Genomic DNA, 27,501 nt, shown 5'->3' with positions numbered 1-27,501 from the left:
ACAACAGCAAGACTTGAACACCCCAATATAGAAGAAATAGAAACAGTCATCAAAAGTCTCCCAACCCCCCCCCAAAAAAAATCCCAGGACCAGATGGTTTCAGCACAGAATTCTACAAGATTTTCAAAGAAGAATTAATACCAATACTCCTCAAATTGTTCCACACAATAGAAGCAGAAGAAACATTGCCAAACTCTTTTTTTTGAAGCTACAATTACCCTGATACCCAAACCACACAAATACATTACTAAGAAAAAGAATTACAGACCAATCTCACTCATGAACATTGATGCAAAAATACTAATAAAATACTAGCAAACCGAATCCAAGAACACATCAGAAAAATCATCCACCATGATCAAGTCAGCTTTATCCCAGAGATGCAGGGCTGGGTCAACATACGAAAATCTGTCAATGTAATCCACCATATAAACAAACTGGGAAAAAAGGACACCAAATGATCATCTCCTTAGATGCAGAAAAAGTCCTCAACAAAATACAACATGAAAATGTCTTGGAGAGAGCAGGGATACGGGAACAAACCTAAGCACAATAAAGGCAATATACAGCAAGCCGACAGCCAACATCAAACTAAATAGAGAGAAACTCAAAGTGATCTCACTGAAACCAGAAACAGAACAAGGTTGTCCACTCTCTCAATATTTATTCAATATAGTTCTTGAGGTCCTAGCTAGAGCAAGAAGATACCAAAAGGAGAGCAAGGGAATACATGGAAAAGAAGAAGTCAAACTCTCACTGTTTGCTGATGATATGGTAGTTTACATAAGTGATCCCAAAAATTCTACCAAGGAACTTCTACAATTCATAAACACCTTCAGTAATGTAGCAAGATACAAGATTACTTGAAAAAAATAAGTAGCCCTTCTTTACACAGATGATAAATGGGCTGAGAAAACCAGACAAACATCACCCATCATGATAGCCCCAAATAACATAAAATATCTTAGAGTAACTCTAACCAAACAAGTAAAAGACCTGTATGACAATAGCTTTAAATCTTTGAAGAAAGAAATAAAAGAAGATACCAGAAAATGGAAAGATCTCCCATGCTCTTGGGCAGGTAGAATCAACATACTAAAAATGGCAATCCTACCAAAAGCAATCTACAATTCAATGCAATGCCCATCAAAATCCCAGCAAAATTTTTCACAGACCTCGAAAGAACGGTACTCAACTTCATATGGAAAAACAAAAAACCCAGGATAGTCAAACAATCCTGTACAATAAAGGAACTTCTGGAGGCATCACATCCCTGACTTCAAACTCTACTACAGAGCTACAGTACTGGAACCGTCTGGTATTGGCATAAGGACAGGAGGACCAATGGGACTGAATAAAAGACCCAGATATCAATCCACACATCTATGAACACCTGATTTTTGACAAAGAAGCAAAAAATATCAAATGGAAAAAAAAAGAAAGCATATTTAACAAATGGTGCTGACATAACTGGATCTTGACATGTAGAAGAATAAAAATAGATTCCAGCACTCGGGAGGCAGAGGCAGGTGAATCTCTGTGAGTTCAAGGCCAGCCTGGTCTACAAGAGCTAGTTCCAGGATTGGCTCCAAAGCAACACAGAGAAACCCTGTCTTGGAAAAAAATACAAAAATCAAAAGATAACAAAAATAAAAAAGTAAAAAAACAAACTCAAGTTTAAATGGATCAAAGACCTCAACATAAAACCAACAACACTGAACTTCACAGAAGAGAAAGTGGGAAGTTCACTTGAACACATTGGCACAGGAGACCACTTCCTAAATATAACCCTAGTAGCACAGACACTGAGAAAAACATTTAATAAATGAGACCTCCTGAAACTGAGAAGCTTCTATAAAACAATGGACATGGTCAACAAGACAAAACAGCAGCCTACAGAATGGGAAAAGATCTTTACCAACTCCACATCAGATAGAGGACTGATCTCCAAAATATACAAAGAGCTCAAGAAATTGGTCATCAGGGGACTGGAGAGATGGCTCAGCGGTTAAGAGCATTGCCTGCTCTTCCAAAGGTCCTGAGTTCAATTCCCAGCAACCACATGGTGGCTCACAACCATCTGTAATGAGGTCTGGTGCCCTCTTCTGGCCTGCAGGCATACACACAAACAGACTATTGTATACATAATAAATAAATATTTTTAAAAAAAAAGAAAAAAGAAATTGGTCATCAAAAGAGAAAATAATCGAATAAAAAATGGCAACTGCCAGAAAAAAAAAAGCCGGGTGGTGGTGGCGCACGCCTTTAATCCTAGCACTTGGGAGGCAGAGGCAGGCGGATCTCTGAGTTCAAGACCAGCCTGGTCTACAAGAGCTAGTTCCAGGACAGGCTCCAAAACCACAGAGAAACCCTGTCTCGAAAAAAAAATGGCAACTGTTATGGGAGCCTGCATAAATAATCTCTAAAATAATCACACAGAAACCATATTATTTGCAATACTGTTTGGCCAATAGCTTAAGCATATTTCTGGCGAATTCTTATATCCTACACTAACCCTTCTCCATTAATCTGTGTGTCACCATGTGGCTGTGCTATGGCTTACCAGCAAGATTCCAACTGGCATCTATCTCTGGTGGAGCTACATGGCTTCTCCCTGATTCCACCTGTCTTCTCCCAGCATTCGATTTAGTTTTCCTCACCTAGCTCTACTTTGTCCTATCACCAGCCCAAAACTGCTTCTTCTTTATTAACCAATGATATTCACAGCATACAGAGTGGAATCCCACATCAGGGTACAGACCTAAGCAGAGAACTCTCAACAGAGGAATCTAAAATGGCTGAAAGATACTTAAGGAAATGCTCAACATTCTTAGCCATCAAAGAAATGCAAATTAAAACAACTCTGAGTTTCTATTTTACACCTGTAAGAATGACCAAGATCAAAAACACTGATGACAACTTATGCTGGAAAGGATGCGGGGTAAAGGGAACACTCCTGCATTGCTGGTGGGAGTGCAAGCTGGTACAACCCCTTTGGATATCAGTACCTACCTCAAGACCCAACAATACAATTTTGGGTATATACCCAATGGATGCTCAATTATACCACAAAGACATGTGCTCAACTATGTTCGTAACAGCATTGTGTCAAAGCCAGAACCTTGAAACAACCTAAATGCCCTTTGACCAAAGAATGCATAAGGAAAATATGGTATATTTACACAATGGAGTATTACACAGCAGAAAAAATAATAACATCTTGAAATTTGCAGGCAAATAGATGGATCTAGAAAACATCATATTGAGTTAGGTAACCCAGATCCCGAAAGACAGACATAATATTTACTTACTCATAAGTGGTTTTTAGACATAACACAAGGAAAAACCAGCCTACAATTTACAAATCCAGAGAATCTAGACAACAAAGAGGACCCTAAGAGAGACATACATGGATCTAATCTACATGGGAAGTAGAAAAAGACAGGACCTCTTGAGTAAATTGGGAGCATGGGAGAGGGTATAAGGGAAGTGGAGGGGGAGTGGAGAAAAATATATAGCTCAATAAAAACAATTTAAAACAAAAACAAAATTTGTGGCTAAGGGGCCTAGAAAGACAGCTCAGTAAGATAAAGCTTGCAACCAAGCATAAGGATGTGAGTTTGGAGCCCTCACTCATGTAAGGAAAGTTAGTGTAGTAGCACATATGTGTAATCTCAACACTAGGGAGACGGAGATAAAGGGCCCCTTAGGCTCTGGCCAGCCAGCCTAATCCAATAAGCAAGCTTAGGACTCAGTACAATACCCTATCTCAGAAAACACTGTAAGACTCATCATAGTGGCACATGCCTTTAGTCCTAGTCCTTGGAAAGCCAAAGCAGCTGTATCTCTGTCAATTTGAGACCACCCTGGTCTAGATGGCAAACTTCAAGTCAGCCAAGGCTATAAAGTGAGACCGTGTTGGACAAACAAACAAAACAAAAATAAAAAACAAAAGCAAGGTGGACAGCTCCTAAGGAAAGATGCTCAAAGTTGACCTCTGGCCTTCATATTGGTGTGTACATGCATGTGTAACTGCACATACAAGCAGGCACACATACACACACAAGCAAGCAGGCACACAGACACATACACACACTGCACTCATAAGCAGGCACACAGACATATACACTGCACACACAAGCAGGCACACAGATATACACACACACTGCATACACAAGCAAGCACACAGACACACACACTGCACACACAAGCAAGCACACAGACACATAAGCAGGCACATATACACACACATTGCACACACAAACAGGTACACAGACACACCATACATATATACAAAAGACAAACTGGACTGAGACCAAATATGTCAGTTTATGCCTATAATCTCAGTATTCATAAGACTGAAGCAGAAGGATTATCATAGATTCAAAGCTATTTTGTGATGTGGATGCCCTTTTGTATGCTGTGAAAATATTTTATCCCCATTGATTAATAAAGAAGCCGATTTGGCCAATAGCCAGGCAGAATAGAGCCAAACAGGAAATTCTAGCTAAGATAAAGGGAAGAGAAGGCAGAGTCTAGAAGACGCTAGTAGCTGCTGGGGAAGCAAGATGTGAGGAAATGCCACAAACGTGTGGCATTATATAGATTAATAGAAATGGGTTAATTTAAGATGCAAAAGCTAGTTAGTAATAAGCCTGAGGCATCAGCCAAACAGACTGAAATTAATAGTAAGCTTCAGGGTAGATATTCTGGGACTGGTGGGCAGAAGAGGAGCCTCCAGTTAAAAATGGCACCCAACATGGGGCATGGATCCACATAAGACCTAAAAAGGCTTAAGAAAAAAAACAGAGGGCTTCTAAATCCACAAAAATGGGGATCAAGCACAGTTTCTTGATAGCTGCATTTTTTCAGATAGGCTCTGTTTGCTGGCAGTGAACAGATGTGTGGCTCCTTTAAGAGACAGCTTCTTCCTAGATGGTGCTGGCAGAAGGAACGAGAGGTCCTGCTATGGGGCTCTTGAATGGGGTTTGTGGGCCGTGTGCTACAAGCTGCTAGGTGGCAGCGGTGGCAATTCTTGGTGGCAATGCATCTCTGGAGTTGGGGCAATGAGCATGGCTCCCAGAGTGGGCAGTGAATGTACCTCCGCCATGTTGGAAAGTCAACACCCAAAGCCTCGGTTTTGATCCTGGTCATGCCCACTTAGCATTTTAAAACCCTCTCCTGGTCAGAAAATGATAAAAGATACACAATAAAGACAGATTTAGGGAAAAAAAAAGACTCTAAACAGGTCACAGTGTGTTTAAAAGATGTATGTAGGCTTAAGAAAATGGGTATAGGCAGTTATAGAATTTAAAAAATAAAACAAAGTCTTTAAAGAGACAAAATAGACAGGGTTTCTCTGAGTTGCCCTGGCTGTCCTAGAACTCGCTCTGTAGACCAGACTAGCCTCAAACTCAGATTTTGGCCAACTCTGCCCCCTGAGTGCTGGATTAAAAGCCTGTAACACCACACCCAGCTTAATAAAACGCATTTTTAATGTTTCAATAGATCAGCTAAAAAATAGAAGCGGGATGGGTAGCTCACAGGTAATCCCAGGTTTTAGGAGACTCGTGCTAGAAGATTAGGAGTTGCAGGCCAACCTGTGCTACCTAGTTAGACACTGCCTCGAAACAAATGAATAGTTACAGCTGGGGACAGCTCAGCCGAAGAGCATTTCCCCGTGTGTATGAGATGCTGGGTCCAATCCTCAGGCCCACAGAGCTAAAACTGTAAAAAGTCCTCTTATGTGTTTTTGGTAAACTCGAGTTCTTGGTGGGAGCTATTTTTGCTGCCCTGTGCTTCCTGGCTAAAAGATGGGGAGGTAACCAAGGGGAGAGAAGGGAAGCCCCGCCCCCGGCATTATGAGAGAGAGAGAGAGAGAGAGAGAGAGAGAGAGAGAGAGAGAGAGAGAGAGAGAGAGAGAGAGAGAGAGAGAGAGAGAGAGAGAGAGAGAGAGAGAGGCTGCCGACAGCTCTAGAGACCAGTGCACTGGAGAAGTGGAGCGCCAGGTGCCGCCTGTGGTGACCTCCTTACGCGACCATCTGCTGTCCCACAAACACTCTTGTAAGAGAGCTACCGGGTGGGCATGGGCGAGTATCTAGATGGGGTTACAAAAGGTTATCCTTTTTTTAACCTCTTTGGAAGCTGTACCTAGGAAGACCAATTCCACCTCCACCCCGGCCACATTTTCCTGAGCCCCATGGCCACTTTCTGGGGGGTCCCAGAGGCTTCCTCCAGCCATGAGAAGATAGGAGTGACACATTTCGGGGCTCAGCCGAGGCTCAGCCAGCTGACACCTGTGACTCTGGAGAAACTGTCAGCCACAGTGGGGTTGCTAGAACCTACCCCACCCCAACCTCATTCCCTTTAAAGAAAAGACTCCATCTTCGGGTGGGGCTCAGAAGGAAGTCTCGGCCCTTTGTTCTGTCTTCTCTGCAGAAAGATCACAGCAGGGGTTCAAATTTGAACCCCAACACCTCAGCTTGGCTGGGGATATAGGGCAGAAAATTCTCTGGTTTGATTCTGACCCATGGAGACCAATAAACCAGTTCAGGAGTGGGAGAAGCAGCGGCTAATGGCCAGAGTGTCCATAGGCTAGCCTCCTGATTGACAGTTCAGGAGTGGGAGGAGCAACGGCTAAAGGCCTGACTGTCTACAGGCTAGCCTCCTGATTGACAGGCTCGACTTTCATCAGCCTCCAGCACATCTGGACAGTTGACGGTGGAGGAGACTGCCAGGTCCTTGAGAAAGCCAGGGATGGATGGTAATGCCCCTCCCCTCTCTTAGGCTGTCTGTCAACCAAGCACAGCTAGCTCATAATAGCTGGGCTATAAGTGGTCCCAACAATCCCGCTTCCCTTGGTTCCCATATTTATCTTGCCCCTTCCTATACTGGATCACAACTGGCCTGTGTGATCTGCAGACAAGGGCAGAAGTGGCCGCTTATCACTTCCAAGATCAGATGATGAGAACGGATTGCTTTAGTCTTATCCTTCCTGCCAGTCACACGGGAGCCAGCTGCCATGGCACTGAAGGGGCCTTAAAGGGCCTCTGGCCCTTGGCCACCTGAGTGAGTCTTTTAAGAAACAGATCCCTCAGCCCAGGCCACGCTTGCTCTTGACCACAGATTTGGCCACACCTTAGAGCCTGTACCAGAACTATGCAGCTAGCCTGATTTCTGGCCGTGAGAGGGAGGATTCCTAAGTTTGGGGGTGACTTTTTAAATGTAGCAATAGATAACTTTAATGTGCACACTGTGCTTCTGAGATGACCCCCCCCCACTCCCTAAATCTCCTGCAAATGTCTCCTCACACCCCTTCCTCTCCAGGCTCCCGGGCCAGAGCACTAGTTTATAGACAAACTGATAGGTTCATCCCCAATGCCATAAAAATCAGAAATAAACGAACAACCACTCGGGGACACCTAACGAATTAATACAGCTCCCAGAGACATTAAGAGGACACAGACAGGGCTAGAAGTTACCCTGCTGGCTAGAGGGTGGGGCTTTGTGAGGAGGGAATGCGAGCAGGAACATCACTGCTGAGAAAGTCCCCAGAGCACAGCGGTGTTATCCACAAGGCCTTAGCTCCTCTACCTTCTACGTAAGACAGAGGAACAAGGTGGTCCTCTATTCTGCCTCTGTTCCCTTCATGAAAGAACATGGGGAAGTCCCTGCATGAACCCCAGTGAACCTGTGACAACTCTCATAAACCCAAAGGGCATAGGTTATTACCTAGTACAAAGCAAAAACGCCACCCACGGAACTTTCCAGGAAACCCCTGCCCCGTGAAAATACGGTGGCTTCCACTGAGACCATGGAAAGAGGGTCTGAGGCAGGGCTGCTGAGAAGCCACCTCAGCAGCTGTCCCTGGGCCTCAGTCAAGGCTGAGACCTCTCCCTGTGGTGAATAAGGAGTTCCTGGTGGGGTTGGCCTCAGATAACCCTATTTGTCAGGGGCTTGAGCGCTACACCTGCAGGAGGCTCCCCGTGGCATAAACACCCTCCCAGGTGTCTGTGCACAAACAGGAGTTTGAAGATCTCTGTCTCTATGGAGACACAAGGGACAGACGTGGGGACAGAGAATCAAAAGTAGAGCTATTACTTTGTGTTAAGTCATAGGGAGGGGGGAGCCCCGAAGCCTGAATAATGAGCCATTTAGAGCAATCTGAGGTCCCGAGACTCAGGATCGTGGTTGGAACTATAGTGTTGTCACTGTGGGAACACAGTGGCCCAGGAAGGAGGGACAAGAACGAGCATCCTGTAAAGTGAAGTCCTAAAGGGTCTTAATAGGGGTGGTGCGGATCTGAACCTAGGTCCTCGGGCTTGCTCTGCATTTGCTGAACCATCTCCTCAGCCCCTATCACTGTCTTACTTATTATAATACTATTTATTATTATGTACACGCACATGCTGTGTATATGGAGGTGGCCGCATGTGGAGTTAAGAGGACAGCTTCGTGGAATTGGTTGTTTCTTCCTTCTTTGCATGGGTTCCAGGCATTGGTGAATCAGGTTACCAAGCTTGTAGGCATGCTCCTCTACCCTCTGCCTCATCTCACCGAATCTCTTAATTATTTGTTTGTGTGTCTCCCTATGTAGCCCTGGTTATCCTGGAACTCACCAGGTAGATCAGGCTGGACTTGAACTCACAGAGATCTCCCTACCTCTGCCTCCCAAGTGTTAAGATTAAGACATTCCTCACCACGCCCAGGATTCTATTAATTAACTAATTAATTTGTTTTTTTTTTTTTTTTTTTTGAGACAGGGTTTCTCTGTGTAGTTCTATCTGTCTTGGAATTCTGTAGATTGGGCTGGCCTCAAACTCAGAGATCTGCCTGCTTCTGCCTCCAGAGTGCTGGGATTAAAGGTGTGCCCCACTGCCACTCAGTCTATTAATTTATTTTTGAGTCAGGGCCTGATGTAGCCTGGGCTGGCCTCAAACTTACTAGGTAGGGTCTAATGTAGCCCAGGCTGGCCTCAAATTTACTAGGTAGGGTCTGATGTAGCCTAGGTTGGCCTCAAACTTACTAGGTAGCCGACTTTTTCACATGCTGGAATTACAGGCAGGCACCTCTACATCCATTTTGTTAAAGATGGGGTCTCATATGTTACCAATGTTTGTCCAACACTCCTGGACCCAAGGGGATGCTCCTGTCTCCGTCCCCTCTGTACCTGGCCATTGTCCCAATTAGTAGGCTAGAAAACAAAAGGCTCAGAGAGATTTGCAACAGCCTCACCAGCAGTAAGAGAGTGAGAATCCAGGACTCTGACTCCCACGATTGCAGCAATACCCAGCTGCCTCGTGGGTTGTTTCCATCCCTACCTGGGAACTTTGTTTAGAGCCTTTCCGTTGTCATACTTGGGTTATAACCTTGCCAGGACCAGGGATGTATTTCCTGAAACTTGTATTGTTTAGTCCCTCTTCTGCAGGATAAATAAGACATGTGACAGATTCTGTGAGCACACTCGGTGCTGCACACCCAGAAAGCACACCTGCATGCTTGCTCCAACTTGCCTACTGTCAGGCCTGCGACAGTTGGTCTGGGGGACCTCCTCGGGGTTGTGACAAGCAGTGGCCACTAGGTGGCAGTGTGTTGTCATGTCTGGGACCAGAAAAGTCACCCAGGGATGACAAACATGGGGGATGGGGCAGAGGTAGCAACGTCAGCTGGTTACCCAGGAAGATTAGGGGGCCCCCATCTCCTGGAGGACTTCACATGGCTGGCTTGTGTGCACGTGCGTGCGTGTCTGCCTGCCTGCCTGTGTCTCCCGTCACTGTAGTTAGGAGTCTAAGCACAATGCTGAGGTACAGCTGAGCTTGCTGTCGGGCAAAAGGGACAAGCATATAAAGGAGACCAGGACAGCCAACAAAACGTGGGTAGGATGTGGAGAAAGGGCTACGGAAAAGACGTGGGTGATCTCTGGAGCTTTGGTGGGGGAAAGGGATTACTCGGGAGAAAGGGAGCAACAGAGAAGGGAAACAAAGAGGCAAGCAACAGAAGAGGGAATGACAGCCGAGGGAATGAGGAGAAAGATTGGCTGGAAAAGTAGGTTGGGCGGCTGGAGTGGGAGAAGGGAGCCCCCAGTGGCTGGGAAAGACAGGAACCGTCCCTGGACAAGAAAGAGTCAGACTCTGGCTTGCTGCTGCTGACAGGGAGTTTATTCTGGCTGGAGCTGCTGAGATCTGCTGGCCACTCAGCTCCAGGTCACTGCTGCCTGGGCTCTGGCTCTGGCTGGGGCTCCTGCTCCAGTTCCGGCTCTGGCCCTGGCTCTGGCTCCTGCTCCATCTCTATCTCCAGGTCTCGCTCCAGCTCCTCTGTCTTACTCAGACTGGGAGGCGGGTGAATCCTGTTCTCTAAGGCAGAAAATCTTCTCCATAACCACTGTGGGGAGAGACAGAGAGGACAATGGAGGACAAAGGAGGAGAGGAAGGAGGAGGAAGGAACAGGACAAATCCTGACCCTACCACTTTTTCTCCAGCCTTCCCCATCTGGCTCAGGGTCTCCTTTTGGCCCCTTTAAACTTTCTAGCCCTAAGGTATTCCCAGTACAAGGGCGCTGGGAGTATATTCAGAATTCGTCATGGTTATCTTCCTCAAGGAAGAGGTCCCACACAGCACTCTGAGGAGAGGGAACTGTGTCCCTGGCTCACCTGTCTTCTCCATAGGTGGAAGCCAAAGGCCCCAGTCACCACGAGGAACAGTGAGAAAGTGCTGAGGATCAGAAGGAGAAAGAGATGGTCTCCTTTAAGGTCACCTGAGGCTCTCCTTGCACTGCGGGCACCTATGAAGAAAGCGCAGGATTAGACTTAGGGTCGGGGATGAAAAAGGACACCGCACTACACCCTCATCCTTTACAGATTCAATGAGGTCAGAGAGTTTAAGAGACTTGTCCAGAAGCGTTCAGCTAAGGACAGAAACAGGTCACGCTTGGAGAGCTCGAAGTCAGGTCACTGACTGGGAAGGGGAAGAGGTGGGGGGGGGGGTACAGGACTTGGAGATGACCAAGGTGATGGCTTTGGAGTTGGGGTCACGGCATTTTGAAGCCTCCGACCTGGGCTAGACTCTGCGATGTGCACCGCTGCTCCAAGAAGCTTCTGTCCCTGAAAAAGCTGGCATTGCCAAGGCTCAGCAAGGAATCGGGTCTCCTGTATCTCCAACCCGGGGCCTGGAGAACTCCTGGAGCCATTGTTCAGGCGGCGCCACACAAATCTTTCTTGTCCAGATGCGGGGGTCACCTCACACATCAGCTTTCCCAGGGAGCCAGGTAACCCCAAGGACTGATGAGTCACTGAAAAATTAGAAGGAAGAACTCTTGTGGGGGTCTTGACCCCTTGGTTATCAAAGTTACAATCCCACATCTCTGTCACCTTACTCTCATTGGCGATCTGATTGGGAAAACCTCAGGGGAAGAGGTCACAGGACGTGACTACATTTATCTCTGGTTTTGTTTATGCTTTTGAGACGGGGTCTCAAATAGCTCAAGCTGGCCTTGAACCTACGGCAGCCAAAGATAACCCTGAACTCCTGATCCTCTGGCTCTACCTTGTAAGTACTGGGATCACAGGGACATCCCACCTGGCCACAGGAATCTTAAAACAGCACTCTAGTTTGATTGCTTCCCCTGCTCAAAATGTTCCCAACACTTCAGACATTATATTCAACTCAAACTAGTACTGAAGGCCACACGAGCAATATTATCCATGCTGGGGCTGACCCTCAGCAGACAGAATGCTTCCCCAGAATACAGAAGTCCCCGGGTCCAGTCCCCAGCGCCACATAAACTGGGTGTGGATACAAGAAAATCAGAAGTTAAAGATCCAGTACACATTGGATTCAAGGTCAGGCTGAGCTACAGGAGACCTTGGTTTTAAAAGAAAACAAGGCTGGAGAGATGGCTCAGTGATTAAGAGTACTTGCTGCTCTTCCAGAGAACCCAGGTTTGATTCCCAGTACCTACTTGGCAGCTCACAATCGTGTCTGTAACTCAGATCTAGGAGGCTGATGCCCCCTCCTGTTTCTGGGGACATCAGCCACAGATGTACAAGTCCAAAAAAATATACATACACATATAATAAAATTTTTCTTTTTCTTTCCTTCTTTTCTTTTCTTCTTCTGAGACATGGGTCCTCTATATTACAGCCCTGGCCTCAAACTCAGAGATCCTTGTGCTCTGCCTGCAGAGTGCTAGGATTAAAGGCATATGACACCGCTACCCATCCCTTTGTTGTTGTTTGTTTCGCGCGGGGTTTCTCTGTGTAGCCCTGGCTGTCCTGGAACTCGCTCTGTTCTGTAGACCAAGCTGGTCTCAGACTCAAAGATCTGCCTGCCTCTGCCTCCTGGGTGCTGGGATTAAAGGAGTATGCCACAACCACCTGGCTTTATAAAATACATTTTTAAATAAAATAAAATAAAAAGGAAGAGATGGTTCAGGGCTTACCAAGTTATCGGAGTTAACTGTGCTTCCAGGGGACCCAGGTTCAGTTCCCAGCACCCACGCCTGGCAGCTCGCAATCGCCTGTAACACTAGCTCCAGGGAATCCAACACTTTCTTTTTATCTCCTTGGGCACCGCACAAGCGCATACTCACACAGAAACACATGCGCACAAGCTTACTGTCTTCTACAAGGCTCAGACTCTCAATGGTCAGTCAGGTGGATTAGCGCCAGCACTCCCAACAACTTCCCTTGCCTCCATCACTTTGCTCACACCAGTAACACCTTCTCCTTACCGCCTCCGAGGGGACGTCATGGCTGCTTCCTGAATGTTCACGGAACAAGTAACCAACTGCTGGATGCACAAGCAGGGCATCTCAAAGCTGACTAGAAATAGGGTGATAGCTGGCAAATGGCGAAGGGCCTGCACCCTGCTGAGCACAGCATGTGGGGGACTTGGTGACACAGACATCCATGGTTCAAGTTTAGACCCAGGCCTAGCATCTCCCGGTGGTACCACCTTGAGACCACGCCTTCTCTGTAAAGCAGGAATGACAGTATCACGTGTCTCCCCCCCCCCAGTAGCTAAACACAGCTGATCTTTCAGAGGACATTGGAGGGCTGGTGGTTTAGCTTGGATGATAGAGCTACCTGGCAACATGAAGGCCTGGGTTCGGTGCCCGGCACCACAGAAACTGGGTATGGTAGCTGTCCGTCTGTCTATAATCCTAGCACTTGGGAGACGGCAGCAGGAGAATTAGAAATTCAAGATCATCCTCCACTATATAGTGAGTTTCAGGCCAAACTGGGATACATCAGACTCTGTGTCAAAAGAGAAAAGAAGGAAGTGAAGAAGGAAGAAGGGGACATTGGAGGCCAGGCGTGGTGGGTCATACTTGTAATCCCAGCACTTGGAGGTAGAGGCCCAAAGATCAAGAGTTCAGGAGTTCAAGGCCAAGCTCATCGCTGCAGATATTTAGCCAGTAAGACACTGGCCATTAGCATTGGGCAGAAGTATGGGTGGGTTTTGAGGACTGACTGAATGCGACAAAGAAGAGTTAGGGGGTGTGGAATTCCAGTGGACTTACCAATAGACTGAGTTAGCAAAGGGCTGACGTGAAAAGATGGGGTTCCCAGTGAAGCTGAGGGGTAGATAATATGTCCAGACAGAGGCATAGATAAGGTGAACGGGATTCAGGGTTAACAGCCTAGAGATACGTTGTTTGTTAATTCGTTTACTTGGTCATGTAATCAATATTTCTTTGTTTGTTGTTTTGAGACAGGATCTCAAGTAGTCCAGGCTGGTCTGGAACTCACTACGTACTTGAATTCCTGAGCCTCCCGCCACGGGCTGGGATTACAGTCGTGTGCCACCACGTCTGGCTCCAGTGCACACTACCAAGCACCTACTATATGGCTGACGGCCACAGGTGACCACTGTAGACACAGCTAATCATCGTGGCTGGTAGCTGCCAATCAGTGAACAGGTACTTTCTGATTTTTTTTTTGGCCTGTTTTTGCTTTATATTGTTTTGGAAAACCCTAACAAATATTTGCTGACTAGGGACTGATTTATTAACTCCTTCCGAATCCAAGTCAACTCGCACAACTTTAACCAAGTCTCAGGCCAAAAGCAGGCAAGGAATTGAGAATATATGCTGCCTCCTTTGAACCATTTAAACTCTTACCTACTGTTTCTAACTCCTCAACCTCCTGCCAGCTCAGGGTAGGGGAGTCCCTTAGAAAAGAAGCGGGATTTTTATTTTGTGAGTCAAGGGGAGATTTTCAGTTTCGGTTTTGTTTTTTCTTTTGTTTTATCGTGGGGGTGAAAAAAAACAGCCCATTAACCGGGCGTGGCGGTGGTGCATGCCTTTAACACACAGACACACACACACACACACACACTCTGGAACGCAGAGGCTGGGGCTCCGAGTTTGAGGCCAGCCTAGTCCACAGAGTGAGTTCCGGGACAGCAACAGTTAGGGCTGTTACACAGAGAAACTCTGTCTCGAAAAGAAGAAGAAAAAAAAAACAAAAAAACAAAAAAAAGAAATGAGCCCATAATTTGACAGGCATAGTAGTATTTGTCTGTCCCCCTCCAGTGCTTAGGAAGCGGAAGAAGGATCAGGAGTTCAAAGTCATCCTAAGCCTAAGCCACAGCAGTCTGGGTCATGGAAGAAAAGGTGCTTGCCAGGCACTGGCACCTTGACTTCAGTCCCGAGAGCCCAGAAAAAAGGTGGGTGGAAAAAAACTGACTCCAGAGTTGCCCTGTGACCTCCACATGTGCTAAGGGACACGCAGCCATCATATGCTCGTTCTCCACCCCCCCTCATAAAAACTGAAAAGGGAAGAAGCCACGCGTGAGTGGACTGGCCCAGCATCATGGAGCCCATCCGCACAGTCTCTGACAACAACACTCTCCCCTGAAGAGGAAAAGCTGTTCCTTTCCCACCTGCGGCTGACCTGTGATGACCGCCAAAGTGACCACAGCACTGAGCTGCCGCCCCTGCAGATGGACGCTACAGGTGTAGGTCCCAGCCTGCTCCAGGCCCACAGTCTCAAGTCGAAGGGCAAAACTGCCACTCTTCCCGGTCACCAGGCGCTCAGAGCCTCCCCCAGGAGGAGTCCACTTGGCAGTGAGTGAAGAAGAGGTCCCCATAGCCTGGGGCAAGTGACAGGGCAGCTCCACCCTAGAGCCTGCAGCAGCGTACACCGTCAGAGGAGCTAGGGGCTCTAGACCTGGGGGGGGGGGGGGGGGAAGGAAACGCCAATATCAATGCCCAGGGGTGGGTATGCAGTGGGACAGAGGGCGGGAACTTCGAGGAAGGAAGGCAGAGGACGATGGAGGTACTTGGGAGTAACACACAAACAGAATAAAGCAGACAGGCTAGGGAAGCTGGAAAACGCAGACTGTACTGAGCCAGCAGAATACCAAAGGATGGGCAGCCAAGGGACAAACTAGGGTAGAGATGGCAGCTAAAAGACTCCCACAGAGGAAAGGGCTTGCACACTGCTACACGGCAATCTGAAGGGACACGGCAGCGGAGAACCTGTTTGGGGGAGGGGGGCATGAGTCAGGAAAGGTGGGCGGCAGAAAGGGGTCAAGAGTAAAGACAGCTTGGGAGAGTTACCCAGAACCTCGAGGTTGTGTGTGATGGAGACATTGAAACCATCTCTGTAGGTGAGGACACAGCCCCAGGTCCCGGAGTCCAGGGGACTGACTTGTGGGAGGAAGAGGAAACTTTCAGCTAAGTGGTGATGGGCGGACTTGTGGACTGGAACTCGGCTCTGACCCTGGAACCAGTGCACAGAGACTGGGCGGTCAGGGCGACTGAAGGAGCAGTTCAAAATGACCCAATCAGATGGCCTGAGGGGTCCTGAGGGACTGGCGATTACTGTGAGAAAGTAAAAAGGACCAATCAGTGGACTGGATGGAAACACTTTCTCAATGCAGCCAGCCCAAGCAAGCTGAAAACTCATGGAAACAGGGACGCTGTGTTCAGTTTATCCTTACAGTCTCCCATTCCAGCTCAGTACTTGAAACCTGGGATGTTTAACAAGAGACCCAGGACTCCTCTGTCTCCTGCCTTCACTTACTTTACTTGGCCTGTTCTTTGGGCAGACCTTGCCTGAGGATGAGCTATGGATGTCTTAAATGAGTCACTCTAGACCCCCAAAGAAGAGGCGCCCTCCCTCTTCTACCTCCACCAGGGAGGGCACTCCCGCTGTAGGTTGGGAGTGGAGGAAGGAGCTGGGGTATGTGATACAGTTTCTCCGTAGCCCCCTCACCCCCGCCTAGAGGCATGCATTTTAGGGGGGCACTTTCCACCTTGCCATCAAGCGGTCACCCTTTCCTGAACACTTCTGGAGGCCCTCAGGCGGGCCAGGGCTCTTCCTGTCTCGGGGCGACGGGGACCTGCTTCCCAGCCTCTCTCCCTTTGTCCCGCCCCACCTACTCGAGGCCAGGCCGACGCGCAGGCGGTGACGGCAGGAGAGGGTGCGGTCGGGGAAGCGCACCACGGCGTGGTACTCGCCAGCGTCGGCGCGCCGGGCTGGACGCAGCCACAGCGAGAAGTCCCCGCGCTGGAGGCGGCGCTCGTCCAGCTGCACGCGGCTTTGCAGGGGCAGCCTCCCGCTGCGCAGGCCTCCTGGAGCCACGCTCAGCACCGTGTAGCGATGGGGGGCCGACCTCCCAGGCAAGGGCTTCCCCCTGAGACGGTCGAGGGCAGGGGCGGAGTGGGAAATAGGAGTGAGGAATTCCGAGGCAATTTGAAAAAAGCCGTAAAGAGATACACTCTAAACACACTCTTGAGGATAAAGCAACCCGCCTAAGAGAGCACTCGACCATTAGCAGCCTCCCCCTCCCACCCCCAGTCACCCCATCTGCTACTGGAGAGGTGGCAGACTATGGACCGCAGATTGCAGAGAAGGCACTAAAAGGCTGTGTGGAGAGACCGAGCAACTGGCTTCTGAGGGACTCACAGAGGGGACAAAACTGGCTTGGATTTTTTTTTTTTTCGAGACAGAGTTTCTCTGTATAGCTTTTGGCTGTCCTGGAACTCACTCTGCAGACCAGGCTAGCCTCAAACTCACAGAGATCCACCTGCCTCTGCGTCTTGAGTGCTGGGATTAAAGGCCACTACTGTCTGGCCATCGGACGGGGTTTTATCAGAATGCCATTAGAACTGGACTGAGAGGTTCTGTCGCCCGACCTTGGGGTGCATACCCATCTGGTTGATGTTGCCAAGTGACCACTCCTCTTCGTAGAAGGTCGGGATTCCGGTGGGGGAGTTGGGGGCTGCAAGGAAGATGGACAGGGGCCCCCTCCTGGGCCCACACCACGGAGTCCTCTCTCCCAGGCTCTGAAACCACGGCTAGTGGAGCAACAGAGAGGCCAAGGGCTATGAGTCAAGAGATCTGAGAATAGAGAAAGGCCTCAGCGTTCCGAGAGAGAAATATCATTGCTCCCTGTCAAGGGGAGACTGAGGTGGCTTTGGTATTGGAAGAATTGTCCTTTTAAAAAAAGGCATTAGAAGCCCATCATGGTGCCAAAGAGACAGGTCACAGAGGCCCCTGCTGGCTTCTCCCCACTCCCCATCTTACCTGGAGCTTCCCACAGCAGTCGCAGAAGCAGAAGGCCTAGGAGCAGAGTCTCCCTCATCTCCTCTACGGCCTGGGCCTCCCTAGCCTTCCAAGAGAGGTCAGAAAGGGGTCCTGGGAGAAGAAAAACAAAAGTTCTACAAGGAGGGAGGTGAGGCAGGGCTAAAGAATGTAGGGTAAAGACGACCCCCAGGAGGGGGTGGGTGGTCTGGAGAGGGAGGAGGACCAATGACCAGACGCTGGAGACCAGAGGAAGCTGGCTAGATGGGGGGGGGGGGAGAGACACACCCCAGGGACAGGGCAGGGCTGGGGCAGAGAGCAGAGTAGACGCAAGGCCACGGCAGAGAGCTGGGATGCTCATCTGCATCTGAAGTCCTTCTGCTTCCCTTCCACCTTCCCCACTTCCCCTCCCCACTGCCCGCCCCCCAGCCCAGGGCTCAGGGTTTCGATTCGCAGTGGAAAGTGTGAGGGGGCTGTTTCCCAGCAGCAGAGCCCTCCGTCTGTTGTGGCACTCCTCTTGTTTACTTCCTCAGACCCGGGTCTCCCCACCGCCCCCTCTTCACCTCTTCCCCCTCTGCCCCCCTCTCCCGGGTTCTCGGGTTCTCTGACAAGCATGTCTGCCTAGAACGACAGCTGTATCTCTAAGCTGCCGCTTATGTCCCCGCAGTCACGTTTTCTTCTTCACGGGCTCTTTCCCATAAACTTTCCAAGAACTTGTTCCAGGAGAACGCCGCATCTCCTGGGCAGGTACACAGGAAATACCCCCGAACCACAAGTTAGCAGATCTAACGAGGAAGGGCTTGGTGGCACAGTATAGTAGCTAGCTACATGGTGGTAATCTTCAGTCTATGCTACTTATAGTATTATACATTTTCCATAAAGCAACTTATGAAAATACAGAGGAAATTGAGGCTCACAGGCATTCAATAACTTGCCAGGATTAGGGGGCATGAAGGCATGCCCTAGTCCTGATCCTATTTGCATTACTGGAGTGGCTTTTTTTCATCTTCTAGGAAGAGAATGACAATGGATACTCGTTTTGAGGATTTATTTCTGTTTATGTGTCTGTGATCATGATTGCTGCCCAGAGGTCTGAAGAGGGTGTCAAACTCCTTGGAACTGCAGTTACAGGTGGCTTGTGAGCTGCCGAACCTGGGTGCTGGAAACCAAACTCGGGTCTTCTGGAAGGGCAGCAGGTACTCCTAACTGATGGGTTCATCAGATAGTTCCCTCCAGCTCTGATCATAGGATACTTTGCCGTCTTCAAAGCTGCCCCTGCCTAATAATTCTGTACTAAAAAATGAAGGGTTTATGGAGACGGAATAATGCCTAAATCTTGAAGCAGAGCAAACTTGAGGAAAAAACTGAGGAGTCAGGGATGGCAGTACTGAACCCAACATTTTGGAAAGTAGAGGCAGGAAGAACTGGTTCTGGGCTTGCTTGGGCTACCTAGTGAATCCAGGGACATCATGGGCCACAAGGTATCCCTTGTGTCCACACCACCACAAGCAACAGACCTCTCTCCCACTTGAAAGGCAGAGGCAGGCAGTTCTCCGTGAATTCGAAGCCAGCCAGGGCTGCATAGCCAGACTGCTTTAAAATAATAGGAACTGAGGCAGGACTAGAGGAATCTGCCAACTCTTACTCCCCAACTCAGTCCAGCTGAGAAAATCAGAGGTGACAAGGAGACAGACCTGATACAAGTAACTGTGAAGCCATCCCCTGCTTGACTTAAGAGGACCCTACTGCCGGGCGATGGTGGCGCATGCCTTTAATCCCAGCACTCGGGAGGCAGAGGCAGACGGATCTCTGTGAGTTCGAGACCAGCCTGGTCTACAGAGCTAGTTCCAGGACAGGCTCTAAAGCCACAGAGAAACCCTGTCTCGAAAACCAAAAAAAAAAAAAAAGACAGGACCCTACTTCCCACGTGTCAAGACCCAAGTCTGCCAGTCTCTTCCCCTTTGGGGTGGGACTTCCTGTTTCTAGAGCTGTTTCTATCTGCCTGGTTCAGCACAACCGAGCCAGTAGGTTTCCACTGGGCTCAGCAGTGTCTAGATCTTGTGTGGGTTAACGTGATAGTGTGCATTGCTGAGGAGAAACATCCCCAGGAACCCAAAACAGACCATAGGTCAGCCCCTAGAAGACGACCTTGGGCTCCTAGTCCACCCCGGAGGGCTGGTTGTATCTTCTACCATCCGGATATGGGGTCAGCCACCCCTTTTCTACCCTTTCAGGCACTGAGTGGACCACGGGAAATCAGGAGACAGGTTAAAAACAGAAGCGCGACCGTTTCTTTATTAAATTATACAAAAAGGGGAGGGGGGCAGCTTCGGGGCTTGACCCCAACCCCGGCCCCACCCCGGCCTGGCGCTGTCTGAGAGGAGGGAATCTGAGGGAGACCCAGGGATCAGGCAGGAGAGAGAAGGGCAGGTTGAGAGGCTGGGGGTGCAGAGGGTAAGGACAGGCTTTGCAAGGGGCTGGGACAGACGGGCTGGTGAGGGAGGCAGGGAAGAACCAGGAATGCAAGGGGGAAGTGAGGGCCGGCTGGGGAGCTCAGGTGAGGCGGATCAGGAGCTGGACGGATGGCAGTGGGGGTGGAGGAGCAGTGTCTGGAGAGATGGAAGTGAGGCTGGGTGGAAGGACAAGGGTCACAGCTCTGGGGCAGGGCCAGAGCGGGGAGCCAGGAGAAGGGGGGCTGTATGTGTGTGTTCCTGCCCCACCTCCAGGACCTGAGGGGCCTCCCATCCCCAAGCCCACAAGCAGGGGCTCATGCCGACGCCCCATTTTCTGTCTTCTGCCTCTTGGGATCTGCTTCATCCTGTGGAAAGAATAAGAGTTGAGGTTGCTGTACAAAGGGGACCTCCCCCTCTTCCTGCTGGCCCTGCTCCAGCCCCTGCCTGTGCCACAAGGACCTGGGTCCGACTCCAAAGGGCCCTGCTATGTTCTTGACAGTCCCTCGGGTCCCAACCCAGTCAAACCTCCTCTTCAGCAGTTCTCTTTCGCACTGGGCCTTCATCCTCCTCCTCTTCTTCTTCCTCATCTGAAGAGCCAGAAACAAGTCAATGGGGAAGATGGGCGGCTCCGGGCACAGACCCACAACCAATCCATAGTTCCCCTCAGCCTGACTTCTGGTCTTCAACTGCTCCCTGCCTCTGCTCCTATGAGCCTTAGCTTTTCCAGCCCAGCCTCTCCTGCCCCTCCCTACCTTCTTCATCTCCTTCATCATCATCTTCTCCATCCTCAGCAGTTTCTTCTTCTTCCTCCTCAGCTCCATTCTCCTCCTCCTGTGGGTACCAAGACAAGGAGAGTGGTCAGGCTGGCAGTGTGGCCACCCACTAGGTGATAAAAAGACTCAGGGTAGGGAAAGAATGAGGGGGGAATCAAGAGGAAGGCAGGACCCCACACCCCCAGGAAGGCAAGAGGAGTAGGAAGGACGCTGGGACAAAGTGGGACCATCTTCTGCCTGCGATCTCCACACCTCCACTACTTCTTTCTTCCGTTCTTTCCGGCCAGCTTTCTCCTCCACTTTCTCCTTCTTTTCCTTCAGGTCCTGCAAGGCAGAAGGTCACCTTTCAGCACTAAGGGTGCACAACCTTGAGTCCCCCAGTCTGTTTCTCCAACTCTGCAGCTAGGTCAAAGGTGTTGAGTGAAAAGTGGTCACAGTTTAAGGAACAACACAAGTCCTCAGGTCCTGAGATTTGGGCCGTAATTGGCTGGTACCAGACTTTCTTCCCCAAGACCCGAGGGGAGTTGGAAAACGGGGAAGGGGAGCAAGCAGCCAAGAGTAACTGAAGCTCCCACCCCGTCAAGTTCTTCCAGACCTCTCCTGGCTTAAGAGTTGAGCTCCACAAAGCAAATCCCCATCTGCTGGCAGCCTCGACGCTCCACCCCCTTCACCCTCTCTGCCTGCCCTGCTCTGCCTTTTGTCTTCCTCAGGGGCCTTTGCCTAAGTACTCTCTCCCCTGGGCACCCTCCCAGCGTGCCCTTCAGCTTCTGAGGCCTTTGTTTCCCTGTCTGTGTCTCCCTAATCCTTCCGTTCCTACTTGGCCAAGCAGCACAGGGGTGTGAAGATCACCCCAGCATGTTTCCACATCGGTTCCTATCCCCAACGGGACAGTTTCGGTGTCCCCTCCTCTCCACCTTCATGGGCTATGCACTGGGATGGGTGAGTAGAAGTGGCCATTTTCAGTGGGCATAAAGGGAAAGTCTGGTAAAAGAAAGACACAGAGGAAGGAGCCAGCACAGCGAAGTCTGTGCCTGAATGGGAAGGTGGGTGTTACCTATAGCGAGCCCCCCCCTCCTCGCCTTCATCCTGAGATTCCAGCAGGTGCCCCGACAGAGGGAACTGCTCCGGTGGGTAAGCCCCTCTGGACAGAGGAGCCTTCCTATCCCATGCAGACTCTGCTTTTCCCCCATCACACTCCTTGGCAGGTACACGTTCTCCTATGATCTTATCTCATGTTAGTATGCAACTCTAGGGTGCAGGATCCCAAGTGGGTCGGAGTTTTCACAAGTAGATCGTCCCAGAAGGACGTGTCCTTTCTTGAACAAGACTGGGGTAGAGGAGGGACTTGGTGCCAAATGACCGGCCCGGGGACACTCGGCTCTCTTCTCCCTCTAGGAGAGCAGAGCACAAGAACGCTTGGCCCTCTGGCTCCAGGCAGGTTCCTTCTTCATTCTGCTTTGCTGTCACTTGTCACATGGTGGATCTGGCACTTGTTCTACCAGGTGAGCGTTCCCTTACACCCTGGGCCAGGCAGGGACTAAGTCAGCATAGCTCGTGTCAGGCCCTGGCCTGAGTTTCCCATCGGGGTTGAGGGAGGGGTGAGGGGAAGGGAGACTTCCAGAGACCAAAGTCCACAGGACTGGCCCCTCTGCTCCCGGGTGCTGTCCTTCTGGTCACTGTCCTCCCATGATCTCTTTTCCAGGAGGGTATGAGACCTGCCTGCCAGTGTTGAGTAGCTCTCTGACCTCTACACGGGTACACAAGCTCAGACAGGCTAACACCAACTCTACAGGGGAGCGCCCATGCGCTCTAGAGACACATGGCCCAATGTTTGGGCATTCTGGCACACTCTCACAGGACCACAGTGTAGCCAGCCACTCAGCATTCACAAAGCGGCATCATGCCTCCGGAACATCTCAGTCTCCACATGCACACATGTAACTGACACGGGCAGTCCCACACACTCGCTGGATCTCAGACATACAAAGACGCCTACTCAGTGAAGTCACATGCCACCGCACAACCCACCGGAGGGCTACACAGGCACACCTTGTCAAATCTCACATGTCCCCTCTCCCACTGCCTTTCATGCTATTAGATCCCCCGCTTCCACTTGAGCCTCCAGAACTATACTGCCTCCCCGCACCCCCCAAAAAAAGAGACAAGGCTCCCAGCCCCCAAGCTTGGCCGCATTAATTTCCCTAAGCGACACTCCGCAGTATCCCTGGGGAAATTAGAGGAAGGCTGGAAGAGAGACAAGGGCAAAGGGATGAGGCCGGGAAAGGCAGCTGCTGAGAGCAAAGACAGCTTGACGTATGGTCAGGCGATGCTGAGCTTCGGCTTTTTCGAAGGCTATTCTCTCCACCTTTTTGATTTTTAGGGATTCGACATGAGGGGAGGCAATAAAGAGAAAACTGGAAGTCGGTGGTGGTGGGAGAACGAATGAGGATAGGCAGAAAAGAGGGTGCAGGAGAGGCGCAGCCCTCCGGGGACGAGCACAGACGGTCGGGCCGCGAGGGGAGGGGCCGAGGAGTAGCCTCCCCCGAGAGTCCTGTTTACACTTGAGGATCCCAAACCGCTTAGCGGAGGAAAGGTGAGGTCATAGTGTTAAGAGACCTGGAGCCGCGGCACGGACACCGGGCCCGGGAGGCGGAACGCGCCGCTCTCCGACGGGAGGGCGGACCGGGCCGCGGCGGGCGCGGCGGGGCACGAGAGGGGTGGGGATGGCGGGGCCGGGCGGCGAGGCCCGAGCCAACGCGCGCTGGGCCGCTAGAGGGCGCTGGCAGGCGCCGAGCGCGGTGGGCAGCGCCGGGCTCCGAGCGGGGGGAGGGCGCAGCGGGGTCCGTGGGGACCCGGCGCCAGGGCCGCTCGGGGCCGTCGGGGGCGACCGAGCGCGAACGACCGCGCCGATCCCGGGGCCGCCGGGGTTCCGGGCCGCCGCCGCCCCTGCCCGTACCTTGGCGCTCAGCTCGGCCGCTGCCTCCACGCTCTTCTCCGACATGGTGCCGGGGCCGGGGCTGGCGGGGAGCCGGGGTCCCGGGGCCGAGACGGAGGGGCCCTGGACGGCGGAGGGTGGCCGCGGCCGGAACTTGGCGCGGTGGCGGCGGCGACAGTGGCAGCGACGGCCGCTCGGCAAGCAGGCTCGCTGCAAGAGGCGGCAGAGGCGCGCGGGGTGGAGCGGGGGTGGGTCCCGAGCCGAGACCCGCAGAGCTGCGGCCGTCCGGAGGGCGGGCGGGAGGGTGCTGCGGGCGGTGGCCGGCGCGCTCCGGTCGCGGTCGCTCGGTCTTGCTCGCCGCCCCCGCACCAGCAGAGCTGCCGCCGACCAGCCGCTGCCGCCCCCGGCAAGGGAACCCGCTTTTAAGGCGGCGCTGCCCGACGGGAGGGGCTTCCCAGGGGTGGGGCAGGCGGGAGCGGGGAGGAGAGGAGAGGGGAGGGGGATGAAAGAGGAGGTTGGAGAGGTGGGGATAGGAGGATGAAAGCGAAGGGCGGGAGAGCGAGCGGGGCGGGAGGAAGGACGAGACCGGGAGGGGGCAATGGAGAGACTGACGGCTCGGGAGAGAGCGGAGTGGGGCGAGGAGGTGGGAAGGGGTGGGGTAGCAGCGGGGAGACACCGCTCCAAATGCCAGCCTACTGCCTGCGAAGCTGGAGTCTGACTCCTGGGGGCGTACTGGAGAGGTGGCCAGACTCCTGCTGACCTCCTCGAAGCCCTGAAATTTTACTAAAGGGCGGGTGAAATTTTACTAAAGGGCGGGGGAGGGGGCATAATGTAGGGGGGAAGGCGCAGATGGAAAAGCTGGGCAGGTATTTGAGAAACCAAAAGCGGAAAGAAGGGGAACAAGGCTGCCGAGCCACTTCCATTTCTCGCTCTCGTCCGCTTTCTTTAGGTGGCCTTGAGGAGGAAAGGGCAAATGCAAAGGACAGCCCGGACCTTTCATAGGTTGGACCTGACATTTGTGGTCCTTGGCGGGTTCCTTCCCGTCTGTTTCCTTGATCTGAAGGGAGCCAGAGGCCTCTGATCTCTGCTGCCTCTTTCTCTGTCTTCTCACCTGTCTCATGTCTCACCTCACTTTTATTTGCCTGGTCCTTCTGTTTCTCTTCAACTCTCTTCATTCTTACTGACCAAGACCCCTCCCTTACAACCAACCATCTACGCCTCATTCCTTCTGCCGCGTGCGTGCGTCTCTCTAGACAACACCGTTGTCTTGCCTGACTCAGTCACCTGCCCGTGTGCACTTGGCTGATTACCAAATCTCCTTTCTATCCTCCTCGCTTTGCTTTTCTCTCTCCTCTGCTGCCCTCTTCCCCGGCCTTTCTGTCTTCTACGGCCTCCTTTGCAAACACCTGGAGTTTCCGCCACACCCTAGGGCTCGCGTCTTCAGCTCCTCACCCCTAGGTTCAGCAACAGTGAATCATTTTGAGAACCCTGGGATCTCAGAAGGGGGCAGGGGCTGGGATGTGGATTTGAGGTCAGAAAGGTGGGTGTAGCAGAGGGCCGGGCTTTGGGAAAAGATTGTCTTTGGTGTGTGTGGGGGGCACCCGCTCTTATCTGTTATCATTCCTCTTCACCTTTCCAAATCATTTTCATTAATAAAGACATTTTTAACCAGTTGACCTATTCCAGCACTTGGGAGGCTGAGGCAGTAGGATTGCCATTAGTTTGGTAGCATCCAGGGCAACACAGTGAGACATCTTGTTGTGCCCCCCAAAAATAATTTAGAAAAGAAGCCATCGTTGGTCTCCATCGCCATCATTAGCATGTGGGTGAGCCACCACACACATGCGCGCGCGCGTGCACACACACACACCATCTTTTGGTCCCTGGTACACACACCTCCTGGCTTCTCTGACTATTCAGTTTCTCCGTCTTGGTCTCATAAATCGTGGGAGCCCCACCCTGGTTTTTCCTGGCAGGATTCGGTCCACCTTTTCTCTGATATCTTTCCATTTCCCCTTTTCAATGTGCTTCTCAGATTTCAGTGAGTGATGTCTTTAGCAACCTCTCACCATATTCCATCTCTGTATCCTCTCTGGCTTCATTTATCTCCCCCTCCAACCCCCCCCCCCCACGCCCGCCCCGTCTCCCTCCGGGTTGGTCTCTTTACTCCACCTCCAGCCCCGCCTGCTGTCTCGGACACCCTGCTGGGCTCTTACCCTGTTGCCCTGGTAACCGCCCTCAACTCCGGTCACCTCCACTCCCCTCCCCCTCCCTCCAATCACCGCCACCAACTATCTCCATCCACCTTCTCCTATTTTTCCTGAGAACCAATGGAAACCCTGTTGCCAGGTGGAATGCTCATTTGAATCAGCCAATCCAGGAGCCTAACTGCTTGCCCTGCCTTATAAGGGGATGTGAGGAGGGCCACTCCCCCCACTCCAGCCCAACAGGGGACAAGCCCCTCCACTGTCCTTTCTCTCCACCCTAGGAAAGAGAAGTGGGACCCTCTAGTTCACCTTCACATAAAGAGCCTACTTTCCCATTTCTCTAAACGGGGCCGCCAGAGTTACTGGGAGGTGTGGGACGGACCATGGGGAGTGGGCTGGACTGTGGGCTGGGCCTCAAGCCTGGGGGTGGGAATGAGGTGTGATTAGGGAAGGGGAGGCGGAGGGAGCCAGGGAGCCGGGAATTTTGCCCAGGGAGGGGTGTCTGGGAGCGGAGGCAGCTGCAGTGGAAAATTCCAGGGAGATGGTGAGGCAGAGAATGGGAATCCTGCCCCAAGGCCCAAGGGACTGCATGGCCATCTAAAAGAGCCTGGACATTAGGGTCTGCAGAGACTTGGGGGAATGCTACAGGGTGAGAGGGCCGCATCTAAAGACACTCCTACGTGGAGGAAGCACCCATCGTCTTTTCCTATCTGGCTAGACCACAGATCAGACTCCTAAAGTCTGGCTTTATGGAAACAGCTGGGAAGCTTAGGGTGAATTTGGAGGGGATGGGATATTGAGAACCCACCGGGACGGGCCTTTATGGTCTGTCGCTGCGCCCTGGGTCAGTAGCGTTAAGTGCCAACATTTGCTCCTTTCAGTAGAAGTACTTCTGAGGTTTGTGGAGGCCTGCCTATTCCTAGAACTGTTACTCTACAGTCCAATTGAGAAATTTCCCACGAGTTGGGGGGGGGACCTGTACTTACACATTTTCTGGAAGTGGGAAAAAGGAGAGGCCAGGTGAGAAGACCAGCGCCCCTGGAAGCTATGGCGTCTGGCTGAGTTCCTAGAAGTCGGTCTTGCTACCAAGTGTGGAAGGTGTTCCTTTCTAATTGCTTCAAACTGGTTCTTAGTGAAGTCTTAGCTTCCTGGTGTGTGTGTGTATATGTGTTAGTGCAGCTTCCTGGTGTGTGTGTGTGTGTTTGTGCAGCTTCCTGGTGTGTGTGTGTGTGTGTGTGTGTGTGTGTGTGTGTGTGTGTTCGTGCAGCTTCCCGGGGTGTGTGTAGTGGATGTCAGTGTGTATATTTATCTCGGGTGAGTGCTAAGAAAACCTATCACTGAGGCTGGAGGACAGAAGTTGGGCATCTCCCTCACCCTAAATTAAATCCTTATTTCACTCCCAGTGACCTCTTTTTTATTCCCCGTTTTTCCTTTATATTAATTTTTATAACTCCAAGTAAGGAGAGTGGAGAGAGAAGTTAGCCAAGCTTTTTTTTTAATATTTATTTATTATGTATACAATATTCTGTCTGTGTGTATGCCTGCAGGCCAGAAGAGGGCACCAGACCTCGTTATAGATGGTTGTGAGCCACCTTGTGGTTGC

The 27,501-nt window shown here is 51.2% G+C and overlaps 2 protein-coding genes across 3 annotated transcripts in view; both read right to left on the bottom strand.

Annotated features, from left to right (window-relative positions):
* Nucleotides 1–10,147: 10,147 nt before the first annotated feature.
* On the bottom strand, nt 10,148–17,893 carry Lag3 (lymphocyte activating 3). 2 transcript variants are annotated; one of them, XM_050164102.1, is made up of 9 exons: nt 17,819–17,875; nt 17,534–17,644; nt 17,157–17,304; nt 16,387–16,640; nt 15,562–15,825; nt 14,894–15,169; nt 11,050–11,286; nt 10,649–10,779; nt 10,148–10,380 (listed from the first exon to the last, which is right to left on the bottom strand). In XM_050164102.1, the coding sequence occupies exons 2-9, from the start codon at nt 17,589–17,591 to the stop codon at nt 10,204–10,206; spliced, it is 1,545 nt and encodes a 514-aa protein (XP_050020059.1). In that variant the 5' UTR covers nt 17,592–17,644; nt 17,819–17,875; the 3' UTR covers nt 10,148–10,203. The 2 variants fall into 2 exon arrangements, with proteins under 2 accessions (XP_050020059.1, XP_050020058.1); XM_050164101.1 differs by having other exon boundaries at nt 17,534–17,893.
* A 1,905-nt stretch (nt 17,894–19,798) lies between these two features.
* Nucleotides 19,799–27,501, bottom strand: part of Ptms (parathymosin) — an 18,712-nt gene continuing 11,009 nt past the window's right edge. The window contains exons 2-6 of the mRNA XM_050164036.1: nt 23,713–24,463; nt 21,009–21,080; nt 20,736–20,814; nt 20,509–20,570; nt 19,799–20,348 (exon numbers count right to left, since the gene is read on the bottom strand). Of these exons, the coding sequence (XP_050019993.1) occupies nt 20,298–20,348; nt 20,509–20,570; nt 20,736–20,814; nt 21,009–21,080; nt 23,713–24,463 (1,015 nt within the window). The 3' untranslated portion in view covers nt 19,799–20,297. The remainder of the gene's footprint in view (nt 20,349–20,508; nt 20,571–20,735; nt 20,815–21,008; nt 21,081–23,712; nt 24,464–27,501) is intronic.

Source organism: Alexandromys fortis, unplaced genomic scaffold (assembly GCF_014885135.2).
Source record: "Alexandromys fortis isolate MF-2015 unplaced genomic scaffold, M_Fortis_MF-2015_v1.1 scaffold_150, whole genome shotgun sequence".
Taxonomy (NCBI): Eukaryota; Metazoa; Chordata; class Mammalia; order Rodentia; family Cricetidae; genus Alexandromys; species Alexandromys fortis.
This window is presented reverse-complemented; position numbering and strand designations above follow the sequence as displayed.